At 43.2% G+C, this 26,459-nt stretch overlaps 1 protein-coding gene across 1 annotated transcript in view; it reads right to left on the reverse strand.

Annotated features, from left to right (window-relative positions):
- Window positions 1-1,776: 1,776 nt before the first annotated feature.
- Window positions 1,777-26,459, reverse strand: part of cd81a (CD81 molecule a) — an 83,625-nt gene continuing 58,942 nt past the window's right edge. The window contains exons 3-8 of the mRNA XM_068046096.1: window positions 20,435-20,532; window positions 13,160-13,234; window positions 11,804-11,920; window positions 10,216-10,305; window positions 5,224-5,310; window positions 1,777-3,988 (exon numbers count right to left, since the gene is read on the reverse strand). Coding sequence (XP_067902197.1) covers window positions 3,926-3,988; window positions 5,224-5,310; window positions 10,216-10,305; window positions 11,804-11,920; window positions 13,160-13,234; window positions 20,435-20,532 — 530 coding nt within the window. The 3' untranslated portion in view covers window positions 1,777-3,925. The remainder of the gene's footprint in view (window positions 3,989-5,223; window positions 5,311-10,215; window positions 10,306-11,803; window positions 11,921-13,159; window positions 13,235-20,434; window positions 20,533-26,459) is intronic.

The raw sequence follows: 26,459 nt of genomic DNA on the forward strand, positions 1-26,459 counted from the left end.
AGTGTACTGACCGGCCTTAGTGACCCCTGCTGGAACTTTATGGATGTCAGGTGAGGTCAGGATCAGGCAAAGATAGGTTGCTCTCTATAGTTGAATAACCTGTTTTAAGTCACACGTGAAAGTAAGCTAAGTGCAATACCAGAGATATGACTCCACAGATAGCCGACACATCAGTGGGGGAGGGAAAATCAAAGTTTACATGTAAATTGTAACCATGATATAGTTTTTTGTCAATGGTATTAAGGGCAAAGGCAGGTATATAGAGTTAAGCCACAGATTAGCAATGATCTCAATGAATGACAGAACAGGCTTGAGGGCCTACTCCTGTTCCTATGAATCTGCAATCACTACCAGTCCCAGTAATTGGGTTACAACTGGAACTATGGCAGGTTCAGCCCAGACTGTGCTCCTCTGTGCTATATGCAACAAACCAGTTGGATTGTATGAAGCTGCATGCATTACATACAAACCAAAATGGATGCAGGAACAATCTGTATGTAGTAGTCACAGAATGTTTTGCATATTATAGATATATATTTAGATATAAAGTCACTGCCTCATGTGCATCTTGCATATAAACCCAGAAAATGCTAGAAATGGAAATATCTGTTAGCACTTAAATGACAAGTGTGCCATTCTTGATCACTTAAGCCTTGTACAGATATCCCTGTGCTCAACACAAGAACCAGTTCTAATGAAGAATTTTACCCAAAGTGTTCACTTTTCAGATGCTGACTGGCTAGCTGTGCACTACCAGCTTCCATTTCAGATTTTCAGCATTCAGAGCTTTACCACCTCTAACCTATGCACTGCGCATCTACCTAACTTCAGATACCCAAACTCTTCGCTGGAACAATGACCCAGTAATGCTCCCTCCTTCCACCTACAAGTAAAGACCAGTGCTTTCCTACGTAATCAGCAATGTGTCCTCCTTCATACAATGGGGTTTTCCCACACCAGCACACTACAGTATCCAGTAGACACTTACCCACATGCGGTGCATTAAATCCGAATGCTTCAAAAGTACTACCTAAAGCTCTTCTGATGGATAAATATACTGTTTAGTGTGGTACTCTGCCATGCCAAGTAGAAAACAGTTAGGTTCAATCCCTGGTAAGTACATAATTAACTGCCCTCAACAAGGATGCCAAAACAGGCCTCAGTGCCCAATGATTTATTCCACTGTTGAATTCAACATAACCTTTCCAGGCTCACAAGAAAAATTGCCCAGTTGTTTGAGATATCAGAAGGCTGCCAGTATCTGTGGAGCTGCATCCCCAGAAGAGGAAGAGAAACTGGAAAAATAAAAACACAGAACCGCATGTGCGTTAGCCCCCAGCTTAAGTTAAGTAGTCTAAGATGAAGCAGTTGTTTAGACCTTTGATCTCTGGGACCAAGACTTTTAAACCTTGCTCAGACTGGTGGGATGAAAGCCTCTTCTCTAGTGGTTGTAAAGATTCTACATAAAATTAGATTAAACAGTCTTAAATCCAAAACCTTGTGCAAAACGGATTCTAAATCAGTGCTAAATTGACAGCCTCACTCAGTAGTGCCACAGGATAGGTAATAGACAAACAATAACAAGCGCCTGAGGTTAGGCTGGAGACTTTGAAGCATATCTGTGCATGACCCAACATTGCTCAATACTGATATTGAAGTGAAAAAATGCTCCATTCCCCAGTACCCACATCTCACTGAGCACAAAACAGACAGGGAAAGTGAATGCCACTGTGAGTGAGTCTGTAGGGCACAGCATAAACATACTGGAGTCAAAGCTGTGTTAAAGGAAGTGATCTTTATTGTTACATATTCACAGAACAGGCAGGTTGTATACAAACCCACTGGATGCAGACATGCTAAACGTACAGGACACATAACACGTAGTATAACCCAATGTATACAACGGTTCAACCCATCTCAGACATCACAATCAAAACAGCAAAGCCCTTCTGAAATCACTGCTGTAGAAAGCAGCAAATGGGCACTTCATCGGAACTCCTCTGGGTGACAACAGACCTGAGTGACCAACCATGTCTCTACTGCCAACTTAAACAAAATCAGAAGGGCCGTCATTGAAAATACTCGTTCCCATTAAACTGTCCCTTTTTAATTTATTGAAATGTTAGACAATTATCACTCATTGCATTACTGGGACGACCTCACTGCTGGTAAGTACACACTGAACCAGATTTAAGACTGAAAGTATAAAATCATTAACATTGGACGAATGTGCCTACACTTTTCAAACAAAAACTGTACATATTTTAATTGGGGTGGGAGGTGGGAAAAGATAGCAGCTGCTTACATGATTCTGGCTCCCACCTAATTTACAAGGTACGAATGGGGCTGGGAGCTGGAGCAGGATTAAATGAAGGCAGTTGCCGTGGGTTGCCTGTTAACCAATCAACCATTTTCCTTTTGAACATGGGTAGCAACTGCTAAGTGCACTGCCAGGCAAATGTTTCCCAGGGGTAGCAAATGGACTCTAATGATACAGCTCCTGTGTTTACTCATCCTTTCGCCCATTCGATCAACTGACTGAAATGCAATCGGCTTTGACACGGAGACAAAGGCACTGTTCTGTCGACTTTTAGGAAGCTTATTGGCAGGAAATGTTTTATGTTCTAGGCACATTATGAAGAAGCTTGAGAGAGAGAGAGGCAGGTTTCAGATTCTGTTCCATGTCGACTCTGGCAGAAGCCACAGCTGAGTGTCCATCTAGCACCATCTTACCAGTGCTCAAATGATCAGTGTGTGGAAATGATTATAAAAGTGTCAGGTTTGTTTTTAGCGATTCCGTTGGGTGTCTTTAGGTTACAACGCCACAACTGACAGCAGTAGGAACACAAGACATATATTCTAAAAAAAAACTGACTGAAGCTGAAAGCAAGGCATCAGAGCTTATACACAAGCAGTTTCTCAAACCAGCAGATAACCAGCAGGACTTTTGGGTCGAAGGTACCCAAAAAAACACAGGCTGGACTTCAAGCCGATAGACTCCAAGGTATCTGAAACCATGATATAAAAAGTGAAAAAGTTGCCTGAAATGATACAGGAAGGATGATCTATTTTTAGTTTACATTGATACAGAAGACATTAAAATGCAGGCGAGCAGGGGGGCACGGCCCAGTTTCCTCTCGTTCATTCAGAGCTACTTTACATAAATGAACAAATGGTACGCAAGAAAACAAAAAGCAAGCAATAGGCCAGGTACAAACTGTGACCAGCCCCCATCACTATGAATTACTCACTGCACTGGTTATATTATACATATATACTTTTAAAGGTACCTTCAGTACAACGGGAAGAAAGATCAAAACTTTGAAATCAGTACAATCATTTTGGAAAGCTTGCACAAGTTGAGTGCACATTGGGCACAGACGGTTCACAGCTGGTGCAGTTTTCAAATAAAAAAATTGGATTCCAATTATTTTAAGTATCTCTCTATATTTATCTGTTTTGAGCAACCCAAGGCTTCAGATCAAAAGGAGCATTGAGCCCCCTCCTGCAGCATAATGGGTGTCCATTCTCTTTCCTTGAATAGTCTTCAAATCCAAACTTAAAAATTTGTGACTCTGCTGCAGCACAAACGCACTGTTTGATGGAGGTGGTAATTTACTTGCTGTAAACCTGATGGGAGCGTATCAGATGCCAACTACACTGATTTTTCCAGCAAGAGCTGCAGCATGGCACCAGGGGAGAACCGTCAATGTCAAGAAATATGGTTTTATATAATATATATATAAAAAACATAATATATATATATATATATATATTTAAAAACTGAACGTGACAAGTGGCAACATCACAGACAACAGGATTAGTTTGGGGGGTCATCTTATGACAAGATCTATTTCACTACAAAGCTTTTCTTTCAGCTGCGCTCACTGAGGTTCCTGTGAGATGGCAGCTGCAGGGGCCCCCTCTAGTACACAGAGTTGTTTCGGATTCCACAGCACAGCACCATGCTGAAAATCATCTCAAGGATCTGAAACAGAGGAGGAAAAAAAAACAAGTTATAAAAAAAAAAGGAAAGATGCTGAAAATCATTCAAGCCCTGCTCAGTTACCAGAAGCTCAAAGAAAATACTGTACTGGATTTTAAAAATGCTCATCTATTCTTGGTCTGCACAAAGTTCACTGAGCTCTGTCAAAGAGAGAAATTCCTGATCCTTACTCTGTGGAAAATAAGCATGTGGGTATTGGATCAGGATAGAACCAGGCTCAGCAATGATGACTTCCATTGTAAAGTATTCTAACATTTGGCGATCTTGGAGTTGCATGTAATTTGAGTAGGCGAGGAACCTGACCACATTGGTTTGACCTCATTACCTGCTTGGCGATCTGCTGGTGTGAGAAGCAGTCCCCAATAGGCAGTGCATCAAATTAGGAGGAGGAAGGAAATTTTGGGGGGGGCAGCAAAATAGGAAGTGCTGGCAGCAGCACTTCAAAGTAAAGGGGTAGAAGCTTCTGGATTGGAAATGAGCAGCATTTAGAGCATTTTTACAGAACTTACAGCAGCTATTAAATTAGATCTAGGACCCTTTAAGGCTCAAAACACACAAGCAGCTGCCATGTGATCTAAACCTCAATCCAGTTTTCCCCAATTGTAGCTGAGGATCCCTTTAACTTATGCTGATAATGACCACTTCCAGACTTGTAGCACCATGTTGGGTGGGTAGGAACACTAACTAGTGGCAATCAGGTGGGCAGGAGGGGGAATATGGCAGCAGGATCTTAACTGTCTCATTTGACCCCCTTATCCTGTATGCGCAAGGCACATGTTGATTCCCAGCAGGTAATTTGACCACCTTGGTTTGGTTACCTATCTTGGCCCCATTACCACCCCATTATTAAGTGCAAGGGGGAGGAGGATAAGGATATGTGACCTAAACTTGCTAATTCACTGCCTATTACTGCTTAATTGGGAACAATTATATGCTATGAGCCCACACCCATTATAAATCACATTAAGTGGCCCAAACCACTTTCATGTAGGAGTCTTAGAGTGGACAGACTATGATTTACAGGGCTGGGAGACTATAATTCATCACCTTTGGCTGGATTTAAACCCAGGACCCAGAGGTAAAAGGTCATCCACTTAAATCAATCCAATTATGTCTTCCGGTCCTCTACAAAACAAACGCTAAGCGAGGTACCCTGTCTGCAAAGGAATCCATATATTATCTGGGGTCCCTGCAGTTAGAAACTGTAAGATTCATACCATGATGACTGCAACAATGACGGCAGCAATCCCGATGATATACAACTTCTCTGTAAACAGCTCGTTGATTCGTGAACCACAGTCCACCTAAGAAACCAAATCACATTAGTAAAGCACCTTCAGCCAGACCCGCCATCAATCATTGCAACTCAATGGAAACTTACAATACTTCACAAACAACCCTCAATACTCTCATCACTAGATTTGTCAAGTAGCCCATTAAGTGCATCGTCATCAACATACTGTTGGAAGCCGTGACTGCATTTATTTTGTCCTAATCTCAATTCATTACCTCAAACTGTTCCTACTTCCCCATGACAGACTTGTAACCACTATACCTCAAAATGCTCTCTCCAACCACTCAAGTTTGGACAAATGGAATCTATTTGTAATTTTGGCTGTTTGTCACTGATTTAGTGAACACAGTTCAGGAATATCAATTCCATTACACTTTACTGTACCTCAAAATGTGACCCAAAACTGTCATATTTCCACTTTCAGCATTAGTTCGATGCACAATCAAGTTCCCTTGACTAAATAGTAATCTCAAGAGTAAAGTGATATTGTTCTACTTCTCACATCAAGCATTCTATGGCCTTGAAGAGAGATGGTTAGTTTAATGAGAACTAATGTCAAATTGGGGGCATCCAGGAAAATTGACTCCAACTTTCATAGTGGCAAATCAAGGGGTAAAAATAAGTGTGGGGGTTCTGCTATGGTTATCCTCCACATTTACAATGTAAACTACGCTTGTGGTAAAGTGACCAGCCCTAGCCACCAAATATCATATACAAGCATCAAAGGTATAGAGAAAGGCAAAAAGACTGATCCCAAGTGGAAAGGGAATGAGCTAGGAGTAACATTAGAGAACCTAATCTTAGGTGCCAGCCTTGGCTCAATGGTAGCACTCTCACCAGAGTCAGAAGGTGAGGCCCAGCTCAGAGACTCAAGCACAAAAATCTAGACTGACACTCCAGGTCTCAGGTGGACATAAAAAATCCCACTGCACTATTTCAAAGAGCAGCAGCAAAGTTTGCCCCAGCATCTTGGCCAATATCTGTCCCTCAACCAATATCACTAATAGATTATCCAATCATTTATTTCATTCCTGTTTTGGGGAATTTGCTATGTGCAACTTAGTTGCTGCATTTCCTACATTACAACAATGACCACACTTCAAAGTACCTGGGACATGCTGAGGCCATGAAAGGTATTATATAAATGCAAGATCATCCCTTCTAAGCACAAGTTCTACAGTTTGGTTACAGGGCAATTGCAACACCAACAACTTGCCTTTATATTCACCTATCGCAGAGCGAGCAAGGGAGAGCGCGAGTCTGGAAGCTCTTCAAAATTGAAGTAAACAAAGAGATGCTGAGCTAGAGGGAAAGATCTGTGGCAATGGAGCACCAAAAGCCAGGATGAAAAGGTGAGCGGAACAGAGAAGTAAAAGGGTCTAGGGAGCGAGCTCCCAAGGGTGGGGCTAAGGCTGGGGTACAGGGAGCCAGTGTAGGTTCGTGAGGATGAAGGTGATGAGACTGAGAGACTTGACGCAGGTCAGAACATCGGCAGCTATACTTTAGAGTTATGGATACTTTGAGTTTATATAATAGGCCAGAAAGGAGAGGACTAGAATCAAAACAGTTTGAGTTTAGAATTCACAAAAGCATGGATAAGAAGTGAACATTCTGGAAGGTACTATGGAGCCAGGTGTTGACCCACCAGTCAATTGGGGGAGAAGTGGGTCATAAATGGGGAGCGAAGGAAGCTAGAAAAATTAACCCAAGGAGCAAACTGGGTGAGAGGACTGTCCAGAGCAAAGAGCGAGATAAGAGGGAATGTTATTCAAGCGAAAAACAGCAATGGATCCCAAGGTGAATATAACTGAAGATGCCAAGAAAGCCTGCAGACTCATTCAGGATGGACTAGAGCATTAACCACCCATTTATACTAACCCTACAGTAATCCCATATTCCCTACCACCTATCTACACTAGGGGCAATTTACAATGGCCAATTTACCTATCACCTGCAAGTCTTTGGCGGTGGGAGGAAACCAGAGCACCCAACGAAAACCCACACAGTCACAGGGAGAACTTGCAAACTCCGCAAAGGCAGTACCCAGAATTGAACCCGGGTCCCTGGAGCTGTGAGGCTGCGGTGCTAACCACTGCGCCGCTTTTATTTTAATTAATGCAGAAGTTTAGTCACGGTTATATCAGCAAATGCAGCAGCCATATTGTACACAAGGCATCACAAACAAATAAGATGACCAGATACTGGCGCAAAATTTTCTGGCGATTTATGCATTGTAAAGGTGCATCTATATTACTGGGCCCAATTTACAGCACCCAAGGCTGGGAAATTATGGCGCAAGTAACTTCAATAATTCCATGATTTCCAGGGACTTTTATGCGGTTCTGCCATTCCTGCACAACAAAAGTTGAACAGTTAATTATATTAGTTGTCTCCTGTTTAAAACCAATGGTGTGATATGGTCTGCTGAATTAATAACTGTGATTGCTGCTGCCACTTTGGTTGTTGTCGAATGGTGCAGTTGGGCTCAGTCTGTTTAATGGAATCACAGAGATCATATTTTGCTGTTTAAATTAATAATTGCTGCTCATTAGGTGATTTTATTATTCAGTGGTATAGTTATGACAATGTCTGGGATCAATGGTGCAAAGCAGCAGAAATCGGATCTCTGAGGGGTGGGGTGGGAAGTGGGTTGCTAGTTCCCAAGCCTTAAACTAATATTTGAAAGTAATTTTTAAAAATGTTTAATTGGGATAATTAATCCTCTGCATTGTAAATGCAATAGTCAGTGATTAGAAAGCATCCATTTACATTGCATTTCAAACCAAGTAGCAAATCAGTAAAAACAGTGTTTGAAAGAAAATTGAACACAAAGACTGGTTCCATATTGCTTCTATAACCTCAATGGGAGGACAGCGGAGTAACTGTTCCAGCTAAAGAACTAGCCAGTCAGAAACAAAAAAACCTATCCTTAAGGTTAATTAGCTCTCTCCAATTTGAATACGTACTTGTTTCTACCCATCAGTTCAAACTGTAAATGTGAATATTAAGCACTGCCGTGTTTGACTAGCATTGCATTGCAGTGAGTTTTTAACTTTACTGAGTGGCCGTGCTGTATTGTATTTGAATCCGTTCCCCAGCAAATTTTGGGCAAGTTCAGCACTGGAGGATCAGAGCGCACAACTATCTAATGTATGGCATTCGGAGCCAGTATCACCGCTGCAGTGAACTCCTAGCCCGTCTGTTTTTCATGATGTTGTTTGAGGGATAAACGCTGGACAGAACTCCCCGAACTCTTCTACAAATAGTTCCCTGGGAGCTTTAATCTCCATCTGAATAGGCTGATGGGGCCTCAACTAATTTTATCCAAAATATGGCACTTCTGACAATGCAGCGCTCCCTCAGCACTGCATTGAAGTGTCAGCCTAGATCATACGTTCAAATCCTGGAGTGAGGCTTTAACCTTCTGATTTGGGGTTGTGGGGGGGTGGGGTAGACTACCACTGAGCCTAGATGGAAACCCAAGATTAGGTTCACCATCACTGAGCCCAAGTGAGGAGGTGCTGGAGCAGTGGAGGAAGCAAGAAGTAGATGGAGAGAAGAGTGCCTAGGGCTAGCTGGAAGGGAATAATGGAATGTCTCAAAAGCTCATGGAGATACAAAAAATATTAAGTGGTACAGATAGGGTGAAGGCAGAACATTACATCAAACCAGTGATAGTTTGCCAGGGGTCTTAATAATGAAAAAATAGGTACCCGAAATTTAGAAGGAAACCAAGATGGGAGGGCTGGAAGGTGAAGGGGTTTGAACTTAAATGTATTGAAAAGTTTTTTCTCATATTTAACCGTTTTCCCTGTGAAATTTGTTCATTTTGTACTATAAAAATTTGACCAGATGATTTTCACTTCCAAATACACATGCTCTTAAACAGTTGGAAGCCTTAATGGGTGGCAGGGTGGGTAGGTGGAGGGCACTTTGGGGTCTTTCTGGATGGATGAGCTAAGGTAGGGGAATGATTTTCCTCATTTCTATCTACCCTCTCCTCATATTGCACCATACCAATAGGTGCATTCAAGTCAGATGCCACCGAGTGGAGCTATTGAGCTGTTATCAAGGGCATTAAAGATGAATTGCCAGGTTCTGACAGTAAACTTGGTCATTTACCCTGTGTGCATGGCAGATTAACTCAGTTTGCCAACTGATCCAGGGAAAAGTACTCCTTTCTGGGTTTTAGGGTAAAACCATGGGTGTAATGAACAATAAGAGATGAAGCAAATTAAGTGGGAAAAGCTTTCTTTCTAGGTCTGTCTCACTAAATTGTTGGGCAATTTTTACCCAGAAAGTGTAAACCCACCCCCAGCAATATCCCCCCAAAAAGCTTATGAAAACTGGAAAACTTTTTGAAAATAATTTTTATTTAAAAAAAACATTTTTGCTTCACTTTTCACCCCATTTCTCAAGGCGTTGACTTTTACAGGGGTTCAGATTCACAGGCACTAACTATATGCTCTCTGGGTACCATGGCCAATTGCCCATTTGCTTTTGGACCTTAACAGCAAGTGTCAGCATGCTATTCACTGTGGACAGCAGCACACCCAAGCCTGATCCCAACTTCACCCAACATCTGGGCATTTACCAGAAAAATGTCACTCAATAGCCATCAAAAATAGGACCTCTGGTTGATTTTCCCTCTTTAGCCTGGGGATACCGAGGCCAATTAAAACACCACAAATGCTGCCCCAGGTGATGTCGACTGACATAGTATAGACCAGCATTATGTCTGGGACCTTCCTCATCTGTGTGCCCTAGTACTAAAAGGCCTATGCTTTAAACCTACCAGGGGACGGAGGAAGCTCCTCCTGGGAGTTTCAGCAAAGATGAAATATGACTTCAAAGCAGCTATGTAACCAGTGATCAGTTACAGGAGAGAACACCAAAAGAATAAACAGGCACTTACTTCATGATGCGGCAAACCTATCCCCTTCCGTTTAGGGCAGAGCTCAACTGAAATAGCCCTGGTAACAAAGTTGGCTCCACAGCAGTCCAGCTGAATGAGAGAGGGTGGGGACAGAGGGAAAAAAAAAAGTTTAATATAAACTGGAGGATAAGCTAACCTTGATATGGCAACTAACAGCAAAAGAACAAAAGAAGTATTAATGAACCTCCAAGCCTTCCAACTCAAGAGACAAGAGTGCTACAGCAGAGCTAAATGGAGAACAGTCCACTGGCTCAGAATGGAAAGACCAGCAGACTGTTCGTATGTACTAACACCCAAGGGACAGAAGAGTGTCTCTTGCACATGTTCACAAACCCACTAGGTCATGTTGCATTGCCTGGCAGTTTAAGCAGTGACAAACACAACTACACCAACTAAACATCATCGTCATTATTCCAGGTGCCTGGGCCTACAGCATCGCAAGTAGACTGTGAATATTAGCATCTCCACCATAACACGACACCACCTCATTCCCAGGAGCTTATAGTCTGTTATTTGCAGTTATTAGACAGTTGGCCCCTCTCATCCATTCCCAGTCCTTCAATTTCCAGAGTATCCACAGCAGATCTTCCTTTTTCTAGATTACCTGGTACAACAAATACAGGAATAAGCAGCTTGCCTGATTTTCTGTCCATTCAAAGTAACAGTTGAAAATTGGGTGAGCTGTGTCAGGAATGAGCTCTTCTCTACATTTGATTTTCATCTATTCGCTACACTAGGCAATTCAATGCTCCCAGGCACAGTAACAAGAAAAACTCACTACCTGGACTCTGTCCTCCATTAACATCTCCTTTCCATTGTATTTACCTTGTATGTTTTCCGCACTTTGCACCACACCCACCACCACCCTCCAGAGTCATATCATGGCATGACTCCCTAGATGGCAAGCAGACTTCTCCCAGGAGCCGTGTAATACCTCCATCTCTGAGGATGGGGAAGAGTGGGGAGAACACAGCATAACCTCTGCTCAGCTCCTTGGGATACAGTATAGCTCAGATAGTTCATTCACCTTGTAAGGACACACTCAGCAGCCCCTCTTACTATTTCCATTTCTATTTTAAACAGCATGATTTCCCTTTGACATATTTAGAAATGTCATTAAATTCCCACTCAACCTGAATATGAGTGGGATGAACTTCCCTCCATTCCACCCCTATCCGACCAAAATGTAGAAAACTTAACAGAAACAGAGGTAGCATTGTGGTATCTCCTCCCTTCCCCACTGAGAAGCTAAATAGGCAGATACAACAGCTTCCTATCTGGAGCATGAATTAAAAACTACAGAAATTTCCACAGGCCTTTCTGTAACCTCTGCAGGAATTTGGCACAAGCCTAAGAGAAATGACAAACTGCTATTTTTCACCATTCACACGGTGGGAGATCTCACCTGATCTCCCACTGGAAATTCTAGGCACAGGCAGGAACAGCAAGGTGAAAATATTCCACAGCAGCAACATACACACCAAAGCCAGCACCAGGTCACAAAGTGACATTCAATCACGATCAGAATTCCTCCAATTTGTGCAGTATAATTGAGAATGTGTCTCACCGCATTGTGCAATGCAATCAGCACGGCTTTAGCCTGTTCCTTCTTCTCTGGCTTTTGCAGCGGTGTCAAATAAGTGGTGGAGGCTTGGTTATAGAATGCTTTCATCTCCTTAGCTACCTGCGAGGAGAACAAAATACATCAAACATTTAGCTCCATGCAGGTCAAAAAATGAGAGGGATGCTGGGGGAAGAATGCACAAGACAGTGCCACAAGACCCTGGCTCTAACCGCCATTGCCCACAATACCAGGGCAGCACAGTGGCGCAGTGGTTAGCACCGCAGCCTCACAGCTCCAGGGACCCGGGTTCGATTCCGGGTACTGCCTGTGTGGAGTTTGCAAGTTCTCCCTGTGTCTCCGTGGGTTTTCTCTGGGTGCTCCGGTTTCCTCCCACAAGCCAAAAGACTTGCAGGTTGATAGGTAAATTGGCCATTATAAATTGTCACTAGTATAGGTAGGTGGTAGGGAAATATAGGGACAGGTGGGGATGTTTGGTAGGAATATGGGATTAGTGTAGGATTAGTATAAATGGGTGGTTGATGTTCGGCACAGACTCGGTGGGCCGAAGGGCCTGTTTCAGTGCTGTATCTCTAATCTAAAAAAAAACCACAGCTGCTGCTACTCAAGAGACTAACATTTTTCAAAGACACATTATTCACCTCCAGCCTTTTCTACGGAGAGGATCTATATTCCTATTACTCCTACTACTGCCTGGTTACATCACCCAAGAGATTCCATGGCATTATTGCCAAGGTTTCTCCACTTTCCTGTAGGCACTGAGTCTTGCTGGGGTAAATTTCCAAGAGTGCTGATAATCATCTAGTATCTCACCCAAGCAGTCAACACGAGGCTGGAGAACAAGTCCCAGCAGGTTATGGCATTCCCTCCTCCTCCCTCCCATCCCCCAGTACAGGTTCCTACAGCACCCTCTCCAAAAGTATACTATCCAAGAGCTTTCCCCTCTTCTTCTTTCCCATAAAGGTACTGTTAACTTTATAGTTCCCTTCCATTTAAGTTTTGCTATCCCCACCTCTCACCCAGTACAAAGGTCCTGTTCCTCCAGTAGAAAGTCCGCAAGGTTCAGGTGTGTGCTCCTCCCCACTAACGCAGATTTGATAACCTCCCCAAATATACATTGCAATTGTTCTCCCCTTACCCCAGAACAAGGTCAGCTAGTCCCCCTCCCCTTTCCCTAGTACAAGATCTTGTAACCTCCCCCCTCCCCAAACAGTAGGCCCGATAGCCCTCAATACACACCCCATCAAGGACAAGGTTCAGTTTTCCACACCCCACTTCTCACAATCACAGCAATGATTACTTTGGACATTCAGGATACTTGAGTATTGAGAGATTACTGACCTCATCTTTGTTTACAAATCCCCAGATCCCAGCAGCCACCTCACAAGCAAACAGGATCACCAGACAAGCGAAGAACTGAAGGAAAAGAATATAACATATTAATATAACTCTGGATACTAACACCTGTACAGCGTCCTCACTGCTCAATATGAACCTACCCACAATGCCCAGTTTAGTCACAGTATAACAACTAGAGGCTGTTTACAATTACTAGATCAAAAAGGACTACAGTATTTGAAATATTGATATATGCTGATAGATAACCTGTGGAAAGAAATGTAATTTCTCTGATGGATGAACCATGGAACTCTCTACTGCAGAAGGCAGTGGAGGCCAAGTCATTAAATATATTCAAGAAGGCGCTAGATATATTTCTTAATGCCAAAGGGATCAAGATTTATGGAGAGAAAGTGGGAACAGGGTACTGAATTAGACGATCAGCCATGATCTTTTTTGAATGGCGGAGCAGGCCTACTCCTGCTCCTATTTTCTATGTTGCTATGTTTCAAGGGATACATTTGAGGAAGGCAGTAAATACTTAGAATTTACCACCCCATTTCACAAGGTGTTGTACTCCCAGTTTTAAAAAAAATGTCTCCATCATTTTATAAAAAAGTACAATTTGTTCTATTCCAGAAAGCTGGTTGGGGAAGGATAGACCTGAAGCCAATCTATACACCCATTATTTATTTACAGAGTTACACATAACATTACCTCTTAACCCAACCTCTTTATTAACAACCTTCCAGTTAGTTCAAAAGAGAAACTAAGTACCCCTTCTGAAAGGGGCACCACTAATACAGAGCAACAAAAAAAACCCCAAAACTTTAAATGAAACTCAGCTAATCAGATAGAAGTGGCATTACCAGGGGTGTTTATGCACTCCCGTACCTGCCCACCCCAGTGCCCACCAGTCTCGGAAGCCCTCAAGCATACCGGCAGATATCACGTGCGCCCTCTCCAGGGAGGCCCGGATGCAGGCCCAGAGAGCGCGAGAGCTGGAGAGCGAGAGCGAGCGAGCAAGATCATTTCTGACAGGGAGACATCTATCTGGAATACTCCGCATCACCACAAGCGTGTGGGCAAACACTGACTACTTGGGCAAGCAAAAAAATGCCAGTTATTTCACTAAAGCAGTGTCCAACATTGTGAAGAGAAAGTAAGTCAATAAATTTGTCTTCTCATTTAAAGCTTCTTCATAAAAATGTAGATTTGTTGTTGTTTTGATTCTCTAAACTAGTCACACTTAGGAGAATGCATGGAGTTTTCCACCAAACAAGGTGACGAGGTAGTACCCCCACACATACATACATATACACTTAATCATGTAGGGCTGTATGCCCACATCTAAGCGCAAGGCATGGTTCCTCAGTGGTTTGATGGATAAATATTTATGTGGTTTATTAACTACCTAAACACTTGCCCTTACACAGCACCATTAATGCAGGAAAACATCCCACGGCCCTTCATAGAAGTGTAATTGAAAATATGGCCACCAAACCAAAGTGGGATTGGTGACAAAAAGTTTAAAGAGGTAGGTTTTAAAGAGAATCTTGAAGGATGAGAGAAAGGCAGAGAGGGGATTCCAGAGTGCAGGATCTAGACAGCAGAAATCACAGCTGTCAATGTTGGGCGGAGGGAAGGGGGATGCAAAAAAAGGCCGCATTCAAGGAAAGGTGCGGATGGAGGGATGGATTTGTAGGGCTGGAGGAGGTTGCAAAGGTAGGGAGGTGCAAGGCCATGAGGATGAGAATTTTAAATTTGAGGCAATGGGGGACTGGGAGCACATGCATGTTCAAGACTAGATGATAGGCAGGTGGGACCAGGTGCAAGATGTGATTCAGACAACAAAGTGCTACACGAGATGAATAAGAGAGAGAGTGAAGGATGGAAGACCAACCATCAGAGCACTCAGACAATACAGAGGTACTGGAAGGGTAGAGAGCGATGGAGCTGGGTGTTGTTACCATACATGTAGATGCTGAAGCCATATCTGAATAATGTCACCAAGCGAGTTCAGGAAGACATGGGAGCCAAATATAGATCCTATGGGAATTTCGATGGTTAATAGAATTGGAGGAGGAGGAGAAGTAATTGCTGGAGATGTGTTGGCTATGATTGGATAGAAAAGAGTACAACAGTTAATAGGACAGACAAATCCCTCATTCCAGGGCTCAGCCTAGTGAACCTTTGTTGCACTTAGGAACATAGGAAGATAGAAACAGCAGTAGGCCATTCAGCCCCTTGAGCCTGTCCCACCATTCAATGAGATCATGGCTGATCCACAGCCTAACTCCATATACCTGCCTTTGGCCCATATCCCTTAATATCTTTGCTCAACAAAAATCTAGCTCAGATTTAAAATTAACAACTATTCTAGCTTCAACTACTGTTTGTGGGAGAGAGTTCCAAACCTCTACCACCCTTTGCGTGAAAAAGTGCTTCCTAACATCTCTCCTGAATGGTCTGGCCCTAATTTTTAGACTCTGCCCCCTAGTTTTAGAATCGCCAACCAGTGGAAATAGTTTATCTTTATCTAGCCTGTCTTTTCCTGTTAATATCTTGAAGACTTCGATCAAATCACCCCTTAACCTTCTAAATTCTAGCAAAAACAGGCCTAATTTGTGTAATCTCTCCTCGTAACTTAACCCCTGTAGTCCAGGTATCATTCTTGTAAACCTACACTGCACTCCCTCCAAAGCCAATATATCCTTCCTCAGGTGTGGTGCCCAGAACTGCTCACAGTACTCCAAGTGGGCTCTAACCAGGGTTTTGTACAGCTGCAGCATTCCAATCCTCTGGATATAAAGGCTAGCATTCCATTAGCCTTTTTGATTACCTTCTGCACTTGCTCATGGCATTTGAAAGATCTAGGCACCTGAACCCCCAAGTCTCTTTGGGCATCCACTGTACTTAACCTCTTCCCATTTAGAAAGTACCCCGCTCTATCCTTTTTTGGTCCAAAATGGATAACCTCACATTTGCCCACATTGAAATCCATCTGCCACAGTTTTGCCCATTCACCTAGTCTGTCAATATCTCCTTGCAATTTTATGCTATCATCTAGACTGTCTACAATGCTGCCTAACTTTGTATCATCAGCAAATTTGGATACATGACTTACTATGCCATCATCCAAGTCATTAATGAATAATGTGAATAATTGATGCCCCAACACAGATCCCTGTGGGGCACCACTAATCACATCCTGCCAATCGGCATTATCCCCACTCTTTGTCGCCTACCGCTCAACCAATATCCTAACCATGTCAATAATTTGCCCTCAACTCCATGGACTTCTACCTTAGTTAACAGTCTCTTATGTGGGACTTTATCAAATGCCTTCTGGAAGTCCATATAAATAACATCCATAGACATTCCCCTGTCCACTACAAAGAACAAACAATGAACAAAGAACAGTACAGCACAGGAACAGGCCATTCGGCACTCCAAGCCTGCGCTGATCTTGATGCCTGTCTAAACTAAAACCTTCTGCACTTCCGGGGACCGTATCCCACTATTCCCATCCTATTCATGTATTTGTCAAGATGCCTCAAACGTCGCTATCGTACCTGCTTCCACCACCTCCCCCGGCAACAAGTTCCAGGCACTCACCACCCTCTGTGTAAAGAACTTGCCTCGCACATCCCCTCTAAACTTTGCCCCTCTCACCTTAAACCTGTGTCCCCTAGTAACTGACTCTTCCACCCTGGGAAAAAGTTTCTGACTATCCACTCTGTCCATGCCGTTTATAACTTTGTAAACCTCTATCATGTCGCCCCTCCACCTCCATCGTTCCAGTGAAAACAATCCGAGTTTATCCAACCTCTCCTCATAGCTAATGACCTCCAGACCAGGCAACATCCTGGTAAATCTCTTCTGTACCATCTCCAAAGCCTCCACGTCCTTCTGGTAGTGTGGCGACCAGAATTGCATGCAATATTCTAAGTGTGGCCTAACTAAAGTTCTGTACAGCTGCAGCATGACTTGCCTATTTTTATACTCTATGCCCCGACCGATGAAGGCAAGCATGCCGTATGCCTTCTTGACTACCTTATCCACCTGCGTTGCCACTTTCAGTGACCTGTGGACCTGTACACCCAGATCTCTCTGCCTGTCAATACTCCTAAGGGTTCTGCCATTTACTGTATACTTCCCACCTGCATTAGACCTTCCAAAATGCATTACCTCACATTTGTCCGAATTAAACTCCATCTGCCATTTCTCCACCCAAGTCTCTAACCGATCTGTATTCTGCTGTATCCTCTGACAATCCTCATCACTGTCCGCAACTCCACCAACCTTTGTGTCGTCCGCAAACTTACTAATCAGACCAGCTAGATTTTCCTCCAAACCATTTATATATACTACAAATAGAAAAGGTCCCAGCACTGATCCCTGCGGAACACCACTAGTCACATCCCTCCATTCAGAAAAGCACCTTATCATGCACCTTACCTTAGTCACCTCTTCAAAAAATTCAATGAGATTTGTCAGGCATGACCTTCCAGTCACGAATCCATGCTGGCTGTCCCTGATTAACTAAAATTTTTCTCGGTGTTCAGTCACCCTATCCTTGATTCTCGACTCCAACAACTTCCCCACCACAGATGTCAGGCTAACTGGTCTGTAATTTCCTTGGTTCCCCCTTAAACCCTTCTTAAAAAGTAGAGTGACATTTTCTCTAAGACAAGTACATCCTTCCTTGGGTAAGGAGACTAAACTATAACAGTACTCCAGGTATGGACTTTAGGTCCTATATAATTGCAATTAGACTTATTTACTCTTATACTCCAATCCTGTTGTAATAAAAGCTTTGTAATGAAATCTGCCATCCCTACCTGGTCTGGCCTACATGTGACTCCACACTCACACAAAGTGGTTGACCCTTAACTGCCCTCTGAAATTGCATAGCAAGCCACTTAGTTGCATCAAACTGTTCACCACACAGACTGCAGCAGTTCGAGGCAGCAGCTCACTACCACCTTCCCCTTAAGGGCAATTAGGGATGGGCAATAAATGTTCACCATACCAACAAGACCCACATTCCTGAATAAAAAAATGCTTCTTAATTGCTTACTGTACCTGCATGTTAACTTTGCGATGTATACAAAGGTACCCAGGTCCTTCTGAATACCATTCCCAGTCTATCATTTAAAAAATAATTTGCTTTCTATTTTTCTTACCAAAGTGAATAACTTCATAATTCTCCATATTATATTCCATCTGCCATGTTCTTGTCCACATTCCTTGTACCCTTTTTGAAACCTCCTCACTGCTTACTTTCCCACCTAACTTTGTCAGCAAAATTGGATATATTACAATTCATATCAATGCTTAGATGAGAGGGCCAGTGTAAACAGATGATGCCCAAGTAACGATCCTTGCAGTACCCCACTAGTTATCACCTGCCAAGCCAAAAATGACCTGTTTTCCATGTTGTTTTCTTTCCATTAACTAATCCTCAATTCATGCTAATATATTACCCCCAAATCCATGAGTCCTAATTTTATATAATAACCTCTTGTGTGGCACTTTATTGAATGTTTTGTGAAAATCCAAACATACTACATACTGGTTTCCCCTTATCTATACTGCTGGTTACAACCTCAAAAAACAGATTTGTCAAACACTATTGCCTTTTCATAAATCAATGTCGACTCTGTCCAATCATATGATTTAAGTTATAATGTCCCTAATAATGGATTCTAGCATTGTCCTTAGTAGTCTCACCAGGCCAACTGGCCAATAGTTCCTGTTTTCTCTCTGCCTCCTTTCTTGAATACCGTGGTTATGTTTGCTACTTTCCAATCCAAGAGGACTATTTTAGAATAGGGAATTGTGGAAGATCAAAAGCATTAAGGCTGTTGGGGTAGATGCAGCAGAGCCTGCTTAAAATATGGTCTCGATCTTGAGTGACAAAATAGTCCACAAACTCCTCAGCTGTTGGAGGTGAAAGCAGAGGAGGGGGTCGGGAGAGGGGTTTATGGATGTGGCCAGTAGCAAAGAAAATTATCTTTGCTTTCCAGGATAAAGCTGGAGTAGTGGGTGGTTTTGGGACACAAGGGGAACTGATAGATAACCCAAATATGAAGCAAAGATGGAAATAACCAGGATGGGGGAGATTAAAGGTTTTGATGGGAACAAGGTAATTCAAGGTAAATGTTAGGGATTGATTGAGCAAAATCGATAACTAAAGGGAATGGGTACGTAGTTGGGAGTGACTTTAGAGAGTGTTATTCCCTAGATGAACATAAAAGCAAGTGAGGCTGAAAGGGGTAGGTTGGTGAGGGATAGAAGGAAGTGACCTTGCCCGTGATTGAGATTATAGGAGTACAGGAGAGAGATGACTGGAGATGGCTACACCAAGGAGATGAAAATGTATAGGAGAGTGTACAGAGGGTGAGTACTGAAGGACAGTGAATTCAGAGGAGCAAGGGTAAGGGAGCTGAGCTGAAAACTGAAATCACCAAGGATGAGGAGTTCAGTGTAGAGGCTGAGGAATAGGAGTGACCAAGATGTAACTTGGTGATAATGGTCACTGCAAGGCGAGTGGGGGGGGGGGGGGGGGGAAAAAGTGTGTGTGGGGGATCTTTCAATTAGGGGCAAGGTGTCTCCACCCATGTTTCAGTCAAAGCTATGACGTCAATCAAGCATTCACAATTAGGATGTGCATGGCAAACAGCTTCATCAGGAAAGTTCAAGGTTTGATCTCTGGCCTGTGCAGAGTTAACTGAACTGATCTGACAACTGACCTTGCTGTTCCTGGGCTTACAGGTGAGAGGAGAGAATAGAAAATGATCCAAGATTCCCACTCATGATTGCTATACTACCAGCGCTTCCAGCAAACTGCTAATCAGGGACAGGATTGGCCTTGGCTTTGATGTCTCCCACTGTTCTCATGCATAAATAGCCTGCGAGCACTCTGTTAGACATGTATAAAATCGACGCTTGTGAGGTACCAAAAGGCGTTCTGTACTGGTAACCGTGCTACTATATCCAACAACAATGGGCTCCTGTAGGACAGCAAATAAAAACAGGGTGAAGGGGACTAGTGTACACATGTACAATTCAGGACATGTACTTCTGCCATGCTTCCAGCTTTCAAACACTTGCAAGCAGAAAGGGAGTTCACCCAGCATTGTTGGTCACACATTGCAGTACTGAACTAAGGAAGCATCAGAATCCTGTTCTGAAGCCAGCAACCACGTCGGTAGAGTGTGACAGCTGAGCAGTAACAATGGACAGGCAAACAGGAAGGAATCTTAGTTTTACCGTTCCCAGCATGCACTGGGATTCCTGGATGGCACCATAGCAACCGAGAAAACCGACAATCATCATCACTGCTCCAACACCAATCAGGATGTAGACCCCTGTGAGGAGAGAAAGGGCAGTGATTAACATGCAAAAGCAATGTTCCCCATTGAAAGGCAAGTACATAAGCACAACTTTATCCAGCTCACTGCTGTGCCTGGATGTCCAATATTTTTCCCCTCCTTTCTTAGTCTGGGTGAGGCCAATTTTATTGCAATTTGGGAATACTCATCCAAAGTGGCAACTGGTGGCCCAACAGGCATGGTAATTGGTTCAAGCATTCTTGGGTTACGATTAAGGTTCCCACACCGAATTGCTACAATAACCTCTGCTGGACATGTGACAGGGGAGGACAGGATTGAGCCGACTGCTGATGCCTCCATGGTTGACTAGCTGTAAACACTCACTACCTCGACCAGAGAAGAATGAGAATGCAGGTGAGATCCTAGAGGACAATCCCAGGGACAGACTAAGTCAGTAAAGGTTGGATGGGGAAGCAGGTGGTGGGGGTGGATGTGGGAAAGTAATAAGAGAGCAGGGGTAAGAAAGAACCAGAACAACCAGAGCAAAAAGAGGGAGGTCTGGAGAAAGAAAACTATTCTAGTGGCAGCACAACACCAGAAATATTTGCACCATGATAAGAGCAAACTCAATCAGTCCATTTTACACAGAAAACAAAACCATTTCAGTAAATGGCACATTTGCAGCTATTTTAAATATTTCAAGTTCTGTGAGTGGATCTATTATTGCATAAGAAATACATGACTGACAGTTACAGATGTATCGTCCTAATTCTGTTACCAAAGAACTGATACCAGATCTTGCACGTACTTTGAGGAAAGTGAAATCAGCCCCAATCTGAAAGCACTGAGATACCAAGGAATCCTGCCTCGATGTAGTAGTGGCTCACTAGCTGCTGCTTTCACTGAGTGGAATGTTATGCTGCTTCCTGTCACTTTTTGTAAAGATGCAGGCATGAGTGACATCCATTCTGAGCCAACTGCTCCACAAGCAGAAGGAAAATAACTGGCAGGCACCATTTCAGATGGCACTTACTATGGCACCATTGAGACAAATGAGACTGGACACAGGAAAACATATAATTCATCCCCTTATCAAAGGGGCTGAATAGCTGATACCCAATATGTTACTATAGCTTAAAGGATTAAATTATGACGACAGGTTTGCTATATTCCCCTGAATTTAGACAGTTGCACATAGAGTTATTTGAGGGGTTTTAAAATGTTGAAACAATAGATAGAGAAATGATTTCCCCTGGCAGGGGAATCTAGAACATGGTGGCACCATCTTAGAGTTAGGCCAAGTGAAATTAGGAAGCACTTTTTCCACACAAAGGGCAGTTGAAATCTGGAACTCTCTCCTCCAAAAGGCAGTGAATGCTGGATTAACTGAAATTTAAGACAGCAGTTGACAGTTTTTTTTTTATGATGTAAGGGTATCAAGGAATATGGATCAAAGGTAGGTAAAATGAAGTTGAGCTACAGATCAGCCATGATCAAACTGAATGGTGGAACAGTCTCAAAGGGCTGAATGACCTACCTCTGTTCCTATGTTCAACTGAGGGCTGAATCTCTACATTGATTTATAATCCAATAGCTGACATTCACAAGGTGATTAGTCCCACGACCTTCTGTTCTTAAAGTAATGCTGTATCTGACCTCAGGTTCTTGATATTGACATTGCTTGTAGATGCAGAGTACATTTCCCTCTATATTGTCTCATCAAGCACTCTCAGCTCAAGTACAGAATGGGTTAGATTCATTGTACCTACAACTTAACTTTAGAACAGTGACCCCTCCAGTCTCATTTCTTTCAGCAGCCCGAGACTGCTCGTTTTGTATTTATGCCCAGCAACCAGGTTGGGACTGTCCAAACATCCCTATAACCCAAGGTGAGACTTTCACCTCCCAGATTAGAATGAAGATCTCAAAGGATCAGAGCAATTTCCACAATGAATCACCAGAGGGGAAATATGGCAGCAAGTCATCATCACACAGCTGATGAGTATCTATTCAACATTTTTTTTTAGTGTTGCTGCAGCGTAAGAACACCTGTTCTGTTTTCAATGGGAATTTAAATGCCCAACTGAACCAGTGGAACAGGTGGACAGTTTTTTAAAAATCATTCACCTGTGGACAACATTTCCAACAATTAGGCATTCCAAGTACCAGTCTACTCCTTGAACTCCTGCTGAAGTGCAAAAGTGACATCAAATGTGCCAGGTTGATGCTAAAAATCTACATCTAAATGCTGGCATGACACTAAATGCAGACAGAGATTAAAAATAGCAAAATAAAACACATGCTGCATAGAGAAAGTACCACAATGAGCGGGAGATGAAGGGAACAGTCACTGAACCCCATCACACCACCTCTGGCTGTGACCAGAATACAATATGCATCTGTTTTGATGTGGAGAGCATTCTATAAACCCTTTGTACCAAGATGCAATACTACTGACTCACACAGACATCAGGACACAACCAGTTCCATGCTGGCCACAGTGCCAGGACTTAGACAAAAGCCTCTTTTAGATTCATCTGTGTTTTGAAACTTGTTTTCTTGTTGTGATGCGCTACCAATCACTCAGCAGGCACAAGGCAGGAGAGTGGGTTACACAGCACTGTGAGCCAGCTGATGGGGGGAACTGGAGAAAACAGGGAAGACCTTCAGATCACCCAGCTGAGCCTCAACAGCTCTGGGCTGATGCACTGTGGGGTAACAAGTTGCACATGGAACATGAACTTGTTTCTCGACTAGAGATGCTGACTGACCTACTGTGCATTTCCAACATGTTCTTGCTTTTGTTTCAGAATTCCAGCATCTAGTGATCTGCTTTCCACTCATGACTTCGCTGTGATTTGTGGTGGTTTTTATCCCCAGTTATATATAATTCCATTCTTTTAACTGATTGTAGACTTATCAGATCTAGAACACAATGAAGACAATATTCTGCCTGATGTCTCCACAAATGCCGCACACCCACTCTGTTTCTCCAGCAGTTGAGTGACTTGCTATTTTGTGTAGTCTTTAAACGGGTTTAACAGTCGATCTCCAATTTCATCCTCATTTCTCTCAGTGCAAAGCCTAGACCCAGCATATTTATCCATTGTAGAATAGGTGCTAAGTGCCTTCATGTACCACAAATTCATAACAAACGTCAGCATGTGTTTAGAGACAGGGCTCGGGTAGCAGAACAGATTACAAAACAGCTCATAGGAAAGGAGTTGATGAAACTTTCTTAGACTGGCAGAAAGTGGGAAATGGTGCTTCACAGGGATCTGTGGTTGAAGCAGGTGGCATTAACACATTTGGGGGAAGGTTTAATGCATACATGAGCAGGAAGGGAAGAGGGGGATACAGGGCAGGAAGGGAAGGGATGAGAGAGAAGGAGGCTTATGCAGTATAAACATGAGCATTGACCTGTTTGGCCAAACAGCCAGTTTCTGTGCAGTAGATTCAATATAACTCATTAGACCCAGCACGTTATCTATTCATGGGAGAAAATTAGAGTTTCTTTGCTGGGAACACAAACTTGTGACTCTTTGGCAATTTCCAATTTCTTTTTCTGGCCAAGCATCGGCAGGGTATTCACCCCTGAATTAGCAGGTGAAGGCACTGTCTGGTGCAGTACTAAGCCACACACAGCAAGGAGACTCAGATTCTATCCAGAGTTAGCTGGTCTCAGCAGGAGCACAATTGATCACAAGCATCAAAGGCACAGAAACAGAAAAAAAAAGACAGCCATCTCTTCTACTCCTCACCACTATACAGTGATGCCTGCCTGGAAGTGCATATGTGGATATCAGGTAATGACTGGATCGGGTTCAGCTACGATGCTCTCCACAGCAGAATACCCTGCCAATACTTACCAACTAGGTTCACACATGGAGGCGCCATTTGTAAGGCAGCTAAAGCCACTGTTCAACATGAATATAGTCCCATGTTGTAATTTGACCTCTCATTTTTAGTATGCTTGATGCTGCCCCTGGCATGCTCTCCTACACTCCTCATTCAGACAGGGTTGATCACCTGGCTTGATGGTAATGGTAGAGTGATGGATATGCCAGGACATGAAGTTACAGATTGTGGTTGAACATAATTATGTTGTTGCTGATGGCCCACAGTGCCTCATGGATGCCCAGAGTACATTCTGTGCCCTTGCTATCCTCAGTGCTTCTTCCAAGTGGAGTTCAACATGGAGGAATTCTGATTCATCAGCTGAGGGAGGGCAGTACGTGGTAATCAGCAAGAGATTTCCTTGTCCATGAGACTTAATGTGGTCTGCAGTCAATATTGAGAACTACCAGGGTCACTCCCTCCCAAATGTATGCCACTATGCCACCACCTCTAGTGGATGGTGATACAGGAGTCTAGGACATTGGCTGTAAGGTATGATTCAGTGATTATGACTATGTCAGGCTGTTGCTTGACTAGTCTGTGGGACAGCTCTCCCAATTTTGGCACAAACCCCCAAATGTTGGTGAGGACAACTCTGCAGGTTAACTGGGCATAGCATGCCTTTGTCGTTTCCAATGCCAGGTGGTCTGTTATTGGACTATTCTGTATTGGTTTGACACAATGATCGTCTTGCAAGGCCATTTCAGAGGGCAGTTAAGATTTAACCACATTGCTGTGGGTCTGGAGTGACATATATGCTAGATTGGGTAAGGACAGGAGATTTTCTTCCCCAAAGGACATTAGTGAACCAGATGAGTTTTTACGACAAATCAATAGTTTCATGACCGTTATTACTGAATTTACATTCCCCCAGCTGCTGTGAAGGAATTTGAACTCATCTCTGGAGCTTTAGTCCAGTAACGTTATCACTATGCTACCATCCCCACTACATTTCCAAACACTCATCTCCACTCCCTCCAGACTCAGTGGCCTGTTTGCAGCTCTAGACTAGGAAATGTTCACCAGTTACAAGTGGCACTCAATCATCTGGAGCTGCATCTGGAAAATATTATGGTAATGGGTTCCAGGCACTGCATTCAGCACAATGATGTGCTAAGGAAATATCTGTAACAGCAAGCAGCATCATGTCACTACCACACTGTGGGTGGTAAGGCAGAGAGAAGGGAAGACAAAATGAGGCTGAATATCTCCACTGCTCATGTTACCCATACTGTGCACCCCAAATTCAGGCACCACCCTAAAAAGTCCCACATTCACTGGTCACCTCCCTGGGAGAGAAACTATTTTTAGCCTTGACAATTTTGATTCAACCTCTTGTTCTTTGTTCAGGGTTCTGTTCTGAACAGCACAGGATGGTAGGATTGTACAGTAGTGCCTTTCAATGAATGTGTTTCAGCCTCGTGCAAGATACCCCAAAATCCAGTGCCATTTCAGTTGAGGAAACACTGAGGTGAGGTCAAAGATCAGATCTCCTGCCACAAGTTCAACACAAAGGGGATTTCATGCTGCTGATGCTGCAAGTCAAAACGCAACTCCTTTTGGAGAGAAAGAGATGCACATTTGCAGAAGTTTCCCTTTCAGAGTGCGTGCGTCAGCTGCTGAAAACAACAAACTCTGCAGCTTGCACTTAAATAGGAAAGGTTCAGTAGTGAAACCTATCAGAGCATGTCCTTTATAAAGAAGGGCCCCAGTGTTCCTCAGATACAGTCCCTACCTCCTCAGAGGGGCCCAGTGACTCAAGATACTGTGACTCCCCCCACCCCCCTATTCCTTACAGGATCACTACAGAGCTAAGTGTACCTGAACTAAATTTCTGAATTGATTTTGAGGAGGTACAGCATTTCTAAACAGATGTTACAAATAAAAAGTGAGATAAAAAGCATAAAACACTGGTGCTTCATCTAGCAAACACAGAACCTGAAACATTCTGGGAACGGAGACAGAAGTGGATTCACGTGCATGTTGCATTTCCAAAATAGCCTCAAGCACTGCTGTATCCTCAGCTCTGTCCAGGTGAGGCCTTGCTCAAATAGGATCCTCACCAT

This window comes from Heterodontus francisci, chromosome 14, assembly GCF_036365525.1.
Source record: "Heterodontus francisci isolate sHetFra1 chromosome 14, sHetFra1.hap1, whole genome shotgun sequence".
Taxonomy (NCBI): domain Eukaryota; kingdom Metazoa; phylum Chordata; class Chondrichthyes; order Heterodontiformes; family Heterodontidae; genus Heterodontus; species Heterodontus francisci.